Below are 9,325 nucleotides of genomic sequence, written 5' to 3' on the forward strand. Positions count from 1 at the left end.
TACGGCAACCAAGACCACATTTATCAAACCGTAAGGCATTCCTTACATCTAAGGGCAGAATTAAAACAGGTACTGTTATTCACACACTCGTTTAATTTTTTTTACATATTTTTCTTAATTTTCGATCGTTAGATAATTAAAGAAGATCAATGACCAAATATAATAGGTTTGCAAAAAATAGTCTAAATTTGGTTAACTGACTGCGATGAAATTAGCTTCTTGAAATATGAACAAAACTAATTGGACTCGAAGTTATCTAGCTTTAAACATGCATTAATCCAAATATATTGATTAATTTGGAGCTGATATGTCAGTTTAATTAACAACAAAAGGGAAGCCCAAAAAGCTGTATATATATAAGCTGCGGTTCTTTCTTTCCCAAATGCATTACAGATCAACGGCATCTAAAATGAAAGCTTGAGCGACAAATCAACAGAAGTATGATGGTTATGATGATCATCATCATCACCATGATCATGGTAACTGTCAGCTGCCCCAATCCCATAGCCATTTTTAGTTGCAGCAGTAATATCAGAAGCTTCTTCTTCTTCTTCTTCTACTGTTTGCAGCTGCAACATCCCTAGTTCCTTGGGATATGTGCCTCCTCCTCTTTTCATGGTCTCATCCCTTTTCTGATGATCAGCAGCTGGAAAAAACTCGTATTCCATAAAAATCCCACCACAAGTTGACCCTCCCCTTCTGTGCACTGCCCTAACCTCTACACCCTACAAATAAATATTACAAAGTCAATAATCCAACCGATCAAATTAGTTGATCATTTACTATAACAATATTTATAATTTATTTGTTCAATATATCTGAAAACGTAAATATACTTGGATGGTTTTTTTCTTTCTTTCTTTATCTAGCTAGCTATAAAAAAATTTTTTTTTTTCTTTTTGCTGTGTTCTACCTGATCATCGAGAAGATTGCTGGGGCACAGGTACCGGGCGGATCTATTCACCACTCCGGCACCGAAACCACCAGCTTCAGCGTCCAATCCGAGGAAATCAGAACTCTTGATTGGTGAAACAGCCGCAGAGTTGTCACTCCTGTCGTTGAAACCCATATAACTCCCACTATGGAACTTCTTCTTCTGCAGCCCCTAAAAAAAGAGTTAGAAAAGAGATCAGCAAATTTAAACCTAAAATAAAAATGCTCTTACTTGCTAATGTAACAGTAGTAGTCTTAATAATTAGAGTTTTAACGAAAATCTGCATTACTGTTCATTTTAAAGAAAAACCACATTTTTACATTAAAAAATCAAATCTGGTACCATTCATTTTATTCTTTTTTTTGCCCTTATATTTAAAATTCAAAGTTTTCAAACATTTTTCCTTAATTTTTTTCTTCATTAAACAAAGGGAACACATTGGCTTCAAAGACTTCATTTTTCCCACGTTTTCTAGGAAACCAAACAAGTTGGATATTTTTAAAAATAAAAAAGAATGTATAACAAAACACAAAAATGTAAAGACCTTGAGGCAGAGATCACAGCAATCAGAAGGCACAGATTGTATCTTTGGCATTGAAGAGAGCTCTCTCGAGGTCTCGTACACAGCCCCACTTTGAACCCTCGGATCCGGAGCGCCAAAGCCAAAGGGACCTGGATCCAGGTTCGCCACAAGATTATTCCCCCCAACATAACCAAACCCAGAACCATTCCCAACCCTCTGACCCACCAAACCATAAAAATCAGCTGTAGTAGCAGCAGAACCACCACAGCCGTTAATCACCGCGGGTCCATTGAGCCCGGATGCACCGTATTGCACTGGAATGCTGTTAAGTGGGTCGGGTAGGGTTATGGGGTTTTGGTACTGATGATGATGATGATGATGATGAGGAAGAGGAGGAAGATCGAGGAATTGTGGTCGGGGCTGAAGCTGGGGTATTTCAGTCATTTTCTTCCAGTCTTGAAGCCTCAGTCGCTCCAGCTGAGCCACTCCAAGGCCTCTTTGCGGTTGCTTTTTAGTGTTTGAGGAGGGTTTGGCGGCGGATTTCTTTGTGGGTTTGGTGTGTTTGGCGGGCTCGGGTTTGGATTCTTCGTAGGACCCGAAAAGGGTTTTGGCGGGTTGTTTTGTTGTGCTCCGCTCTGAGGCCATGAGCAGCATTGGTGTCGCCATTTCTGCAGAAAATGGTGATCAAAGATTGGAACTTTAGTGCGTTTAATGGGTTTTGGGAGAGAAAAAAGACTTGGGTTTTGTGTGGAGATTTGAAATGGACAAATGGTCGATGTTTTGAGAGAGAGAGAATATGAATTTTAGAGAGAGGGAGAGAGAGAGCTAGAGTATGTGTGTGTTCTGGGTTTGGCTTTGGATCTTGGGATTTAAGGTTGGAGATGGGTGTGTTTTTTTATTGAGAGAGAATAAGAAGTTTTAGAGAGAGAGAGAGAGAGAGAGAGAGAGAGAGAGAGGCAGAAAAGAAAGGTGGAACTACTGCGAGTGTCTGGCTGTGAAGTGCTTAAACAACATGGCTATGTCTCTGTTTAGCTACTTAATTTGTGTTTGTGGAATTTGTACTCTAGTGAATTTTACTAGTTCCACCCATCTTTTTTACTAACTCCCATCCCACAATCTCCTTGTCCTCTCTATATGCTCCCAAAATAGGACATTGAAATGGCAAAACCAAGCCTGGACATAACATCTTATGTAATTCCAGATAAAATACAAATCCCAGAGAGGGTTTACAGTCTGCACAAACCCACCCAAAATTCACCCCAAGTGTATGTCACTCTCCAATGCAAGAGCCAAGTGCCATGCACGCTCCCAGAGTGCAGGTGTAGTTAGAGCTAGAACAACATACTACCGGGAGACACGTGGCAAGAGGGTTTGAGGGTTGGCCAATTTGCAGGTGCAGGCATTGGTCGGAGGAAACCCTAAACAGTGTTAATTATTTGTCCCGAAAAGAAATTTTTAGTTGTAACGGGAATACGGATGGTACACCACGTGTTTTTATGCAAATCTCGTCTTGAAGGCTGCTAGGTGCCAAAAGGCCCAAAACAAGCAAAGTTGGTGGCATTGTTGAAAATATGTTCTTCGTTTCGAGCCTTGGCAAATTTGGAAAAAGAATTATTAGGGTTCTCAAGTTGTAGGCTTTTTAGGCAAAATAATTCCTAATATTTGCATAACTCTTTATTTTAGTCATTAAAATTTGAAATCAATAGAAGTAGTCCTTGACTTTTTCCACCATCAATCTTTTTGGTTCTTTCATAAAAAATCTCCATTGAATAAGGTTAAAATGACAAAAATACTCTTAATTTTTGTCAAGTCATTTGACATTAAATTGAGGGTAATTTTGTCTTTTGGTCGTTATTTAATATAATTTTTCATAGAATGACCAAAATGATTGATGATGGACAAATTCAGAGACCACTTTTATTGATTTCAAATCTCAATGACTATTTTGGCTGAAAAGCCCAAGTTTTATATATAGATTTTATATACAAACACATCTGTGTATGTGTGTGTGTGTGTGTGTGTTTTGGGTGGGGGGGGGGGGGTGGGGTTTGGGGCTGTAGATAAAAAAGGGCTGTTTGATGTTGATCAGGTGGCTGTGGTTGAAGTTGAAGGGTCAGTTGAACATAGAGACTAGTGCAGTAGTAGTACATGCAGGTAGAGAAAGAAACCACCTCATACATTGGTAGCTCTGTGGCAAAATCATATAGACTAAGATTTGGTAATGTATGGAGGCAAGCGAATGTGCCTTCCTTGCTATGATTTAAGCCTTGCAATGATGGCTTTCTCTTTGTAGTACCACACTCTACTCAAACATGTTAGCATCACAAAGCTGACTAAGATAGATCCAATCTTGTTAAATTCATAGGGTATTATCTTCTCAGGGTTAAATGGAGAGGAAATGAGGGATGATGTTATCCACATATCTATTTTTATCTTTCACATACCTATTTCAATTCTTGGCCGATGGATCAAAGGAATTGAAGATTATCAAAGACATAAGTTAACAAAGGTGTGTGGAAAATAAAAAAGTTGCGTGTGGATTGTACCACTCAATGATTTATGTATACTGTTGTTTATTTGTCTTTTGATTTTCTTTAGATTTTTTTTAGAACACCAAAAATAAATAGAGGTATGTACCAGGAGGAAATGTGTGCGACACTAACAAAAATATTACAGACAAATAAAACAATGTCCTCGTTAAAATCTTTCAACAAAGTAATTAATTAAGAAGTCGTTTGATAACTATTTCGTTTTCAGTTTTCAATTATTTTTTTTATTTTTTTTAAAACTGAAATCTTGTTTGGTAATTGAAAACTACTTCCTTGAGTTTTTACGTTTTGGTTTTTAGTTTTTATTTATTTTTTTAACTGAAAACGGAAAATAGTTTCCAAACACAATCTTAGTTTTTAGTTTTCAAAAAAGTGAAAAGTGAAAAGCAAAAACTAAAAATTGAAAAATGAAAGAGTTATCAAATGACCTCTACATAACAACGTCATAAGTTGCAATTATCGAAAGATTAATTAGACATTCTTTTAATTAAAGTGTGGAGTGTTTAAATTATTCTTGCGTTTGACTCTTTCTAGCAATTGTGTGATCTCTCAACAACTACACATTCCAATTTTGCACTAATCAATCTTCCCTCTCTTCTTTTTCTTCTGCTCATTTATGTGCTTGCCCTTTTTCTTCTCCTTCAAGTTGAATACACCATCTCATGACATTCTTTCCGGACTACGCCATCTCATGCTTCACACCAATCCCAAGACCCTAAAAAGTATTTGTGGTACTGAAATACAACTACATGATTTAATCAATTTGTGTGTTATAATATATGAGTGAATGATATGTTTAACTATGAGATTCATGTACCACACTTACTAGAATACAAAAGTGAAAGATCGTCGTATGATCTAAAAATTCATGTATATTAGACGATTGTATTTCAATACGTCGGAATTAATTCTAAAAAATTCAAAATAATCCCATAATTGGCGAGCAAATAATTAACTAATCAATCCATTGATGACGCACCAAATCCTCACCTAGCTATAAGATAGCAATCGACACTTTCAATGCAACTAGTTCATTTAAAAAAGCATCCAACTCCCATGATTTCTTCGTTGCCATGCACAATCTTACAACACCGCACAATTTTTGGGGTAAAATATAAACTTTTACACTCAACTTTTGTCTAATTTCAGATTTATACAACATCTTCCAATTTTTTAATTTCATACAACAGCTCTCGACTTCGCATGAATGTCATACAATTGTTAGAAAATATGTTCAATTGATTGTTAAAGATGATGTGGCAGTCAAATTCGTCCTCATGGATAAAATATTTTGCCAAAAAAATTAAAAATAAAAAAGACTGGTCTCCAACCCCTTCAATCTTACCACTCAATGTCATCCCCTTCTACCCCCACCAAAATTTGCACCATCACCGTTAGCAACGATCATTAATCTGTTGATCAGAGCAGTGGCGTGTCAGAATACAGTGTTGATTTCGTCAAATCGCGAGAGTCGCAAGGTGATGAAGACGGATGCGGGTGCGGATTAGATCCAGAGTGGCTGGTTGTTGGTGATGCGGATCAGGTCTGGTGTTAGAAATGCAGGGGGGCGGGTGATGGTGATGCAAGTCTAGGCATAAATGAAGGTACGGCAGGATCATCGCGCGATGATCTGTTTCAGGTATGTGGCGGTGGTTCAGGCAGCGTGCAGCAGAGGTCAATGAAGGATCTGGTGGCAGGTCAGTGTGGTTTATCAACTCTGGTATCGTCAAATTGCATATTTCGAGGAATGACTGATGCAGCAAACAAGACGACGACTTGTGCCATTGGTGCGACGCAATTGAGGCTTCAGACAGGACGACTCGCGACCCCAATGCTGGTGACGATCCATCTCCCTGCGACATCGTCTCGACGATGTACTCCATGACCATGGAAACAAGCTCCACGACTTCGAATTGGGGATGACCATGGAAACAAGCTTCACATGAAAAAAATTGATAGCGTTAACGAAAATGTGGATCCCGCAGTTTTCACTTAATTGTCAATTTAATGAAATATTTGACGGTTATATGATATTGAAAGTAAAACATAATTTTGTGCATAAAATTGAAAAACATAGTACGAATCTAAAATTGGATGGAAACTTAAGAGTGCAAACGGTAATTAATCGTAATTTCTATAACGCAAACTAAGCATGCTATAAGTTTCGTTTAGCAGCTCGGATTGTATTGACTATTTCAATATGATAAGATAAATAGTCGTCAAATGGTATTGACTAAATTAGTAGAACGTTTGATGTAATATAAGACTAATGAAAGGTCGGCCTATATATATGTTGTTTTAACTACTTGTCAATAGTATTTTTTTAATAATTCAAATTAAAAGAATCACAAATGTGTTTTTAAAATAAAAATTCACAAATAAATAAATAAATCAGAGAAAGACGAACGGGAAGAAGAAATGCTCAGAGATTTGGGAACCTTTTGAAACCCATAAAAACATGAAGTGCTCAAAGATTTGGAAATTAAAATAGAAGACAAATATTCTCTTATATTATTGAGAATCACAAATCCATCAAAAAGAAAAAGTCACAAACTGAAGGATACATGGAGAGAAAAAGAGAAAAATAAAAGAAAAATTCAAAATTGCAAGAGGAGGAAGACGATGAAGATGAAACGCATAAAATCCCACAATCTTCCCACTAATTGCAAATGGGTGTTATGCAATCCAACAAGGGTTTGGAACTTCCAAAAAAAAATGAAAGAAAACCAAAAAAGAGAACTGGGTAGGGCATGGGGAAGATCTGAAAAGAAAAGAGAGAGATAGGAGAGTAAGGTCGGTGACGATTGGCTATGGAATGCATGTCGGAATCCGCTCCGATTGCTGACATGGTTGGTCGGGTCGGAGGAAAGATTTTGGGTTGGTGGAAGAAGAACGACGAAGGGAGAGAAGCCGAAGCTGACTAATTATCCTTGCCTTTTTGGGTGTATTAGTTACCGGATAAAACAAGTGGATCCGGATTATTAGTCAGGTGGCTATTTAATACAAAGATACATCAAACAATTGACTTCATACTATTTATCATATCCGATACTTTATACGGCGTGCCAAACGAAACCATAGCCGCATTAGCCATCCGTTGTTGTTTTTATGGTCAAGAGCCCCAATTACGTGGCCAACTGACACGTTTGCTACCATGTGTGTAGAAAATACAAATACGGTCCCATGTTTATGTATGTAGCAATAGGAAGCACGAAGGTCACGCCGTCCTAGAGCCCATGTAACCTCGTGACCATCTGACCATTCATGACCCTCCACGTCAGGAAATGGGATCCACTTTCCATTTATGAACTTTTTCCTTCCCTAGATTTAGACTGTATAAAGAGAGAATCGAAACGAGGCCCCTATTTCCAGGAAAAGGATCTTCACCGGATCCTTTTCTTAGGGATCATAGGGATCCAACAATCGTGTCTGTTGATGCACAAAATCAGTGAGGACTTTGGTACAACAGAAAGTGTTAAGTTTGTGACCTTCGTTAGATTACTCCGGTCACTAGTGTGGATAAGTATGTAAATGGATAGAGACAGGGAAGCAAACACAAGATGTACGTGGTTCACCAAGATTGGTTACGTCCACGGAGTAGAGGAGTTCTCATTAATTATGAAGGGTTTACACAAGTACATAGGTTCAAGCTCTCATTTAGTGAGTACAAGTGAATGATTTAGTACAGAATGACATTCGAAAATATTGTGAGAGAATGATCTCTATTTATAGAAGAGAGTTTCTAGTTTCATTCTGACATTGACACATGTCGTGTTGTGATTGGCTTCTGACGTCAACACGTGTCGCCCTGTGATTGGCATCCTGGTTAGAGGGAAACTCTTATGGGTCCTTGACGGTATAACGTTTACCAGTGTTCAGTAGTTTCGGGATTGGTCAAGTATGGTACAAACAGTGCTTCCCTAAGTTCCCGAGTGAGGGAAGTTCCTCGGTTGGGGACTTGCAAGATCTAAGCCATTGAGTAATCACGAAACTTCTAAGTACCGAAGTGTGGTATCATTTTCACTTGCCTTATCTGTCTCATATGTAGATGTGGCATCTTCTCTGAAAGTACATTTCCTCCATCCAGGGGTGGTATCTTTAACCGATGAAGATGCACAAGGTAATGTATCAATTTCACTTGAAGTTTACTTGTAGTTTCGGGCTTGGTCAAGTGCGATACAAACCCTATAGTAGGAGTCCCCCAAGTCGCCGAGCTAGGAGATTTGCTGAAGGAGGTAACAGACAAGGTAAGCAATCAAACTTCCAAGCAAGCAACCTGGATCAGAGGTTCGACTTCGGCTTCCGGCTGATTGTTCTCCTTCTCTTTGTGTCGTAAACAGCAACAAGGATAAGGAGAAGCAAAGGGAGAAAAGATTGAGATACTTTTGCTTTTGAAGAAGTAACTTTCCACAGGCTTATTCTTGAATTGGGCTGGAGGGTTTTCTGGTTTCCTCCAAAGTATAAGGCCGACTCAAGAATTTAAGGGTTAAAACAAGTCCATCAAATCTAGAGTACGTTCGACCCTGATGATATGGGATACTTTTGCTGTTGACAAAGTAGTGGATGTATCGGTACGTGTTCTGTTACGCTTGTCTCCACATGCTTCCTTGTATCCTTCTCACTTGCCTTATCTGTTCCTCAAACAGATGTGGTATCTTCTCTGGAAGCATAAAATGTTGAAGATGAGTACTCGAGAGCAATGCCAGATAAGTAATCAGGTAAGGGGTTCCAGGCAGTCAATTCCTGACTGGAAGCTTGATTCCAAGTGCTGACTGATTGCTCTCTTTCTCCTTGTCTTGCAGGTAAGAACAATGCCAAAGGAAAAGACAGGGAAAAAGCATGATATGGGATACTCTTACTTTTAACCCTGATGATATGAGATACTGTTGATTTGGTGTAGCTTGTTTGCAGAGGTATTATCGGGAGGAAAAGAAGCTGAGTATTTCGAGAGACTCTGCTGAGAGTGCCCTCTCGGATGTGAAGAAAAGTTGAGCATTTTTTTTATTTGCAGGTCTGCCTGGCTGTGGAGGATGGAGGTCGACATATATAGGAGTCTCTCTAACAACAAGTAGTAGTGCTATTCCTTTACCCTTTTTGGTCATAGCAATGTAGTGTGAGTTGCAAGCTTCACGTGTTTTAACTTTGTTAGAGCACTTTGAAAAGGTGGTCTGTGGTATCTGAAAAGCTGATGTTGCGTGTGAAGATTGCAGACAAGCTTTATCTAAGGAAATCTGGCTCTCGAAGTTAGGAAAGCAGTGCCTCTTCGGTTTTTTAACAAGCAATCATGTCGGGGATCTGGCTCTCGAGATTCAGAGAACG

The 9,325-nt window shown here is 38.7% G+C and overlaps 1 protein-coding gene across 1 annotated transcript; it reads right to left on the reverse strand.

Moving 5' to 3' along the window:
• Positions 1 to 257: 257 nt before the first annotated feature.
• LOC139189712 (uncharacterized) lies at positions 258 to 1,099 on the reverse strand. Its single transcript, XM_070808848.1, has 2 exons — positions 914 to 1,099; positions 258 to 725 (listed from the first exon to the last, which is right to left on the reverse strand). The coding sequence occupies exons 1-2, from the start codon at positions 1,067 to 1,069 to the stop codon at positions 405 to 407; spliced, it is 477 nt and encodes a 158-aa protein (XP_070664949.1). The 5' UTR covers positions 1,070 to 1,099; the 3' UTR covers positions 258 to 404.
• Between the last annotated feature and the right edge of the window lie 8,226 nt (positions 1,100 to 9,325).

This window comes from Malus domestica, chromosome 11 (assembly GCF_042453785.1).
Source record: "Malus domestica chromosome 11, GDT2T_hap1".
In the NCBI taxonomy this organism is placed as follows: Eukaryota; Viridiplantae; Streptophyta; class Magnoliopsida; order Rosales; family Rosaceae; genus Malus; species Malus domestica.

Bases quoted from the DNA above. Each gene is read 5' to 3' on its own strand.
- LOC139189712 (XM_070808848.1), bottom strand. From the start codon at position 1,069: ATGGGTTTCAACGACAGGAGTGACAACTCTGCGGCTGTTTCACCAATC. The intron at 726-913 runs GTAGAACACAGC...ATTTATTTGTAG, and splicing joins GCAATCTTCTCGATGATCAG to GGTGTAGAGGTTAGGGCAGT.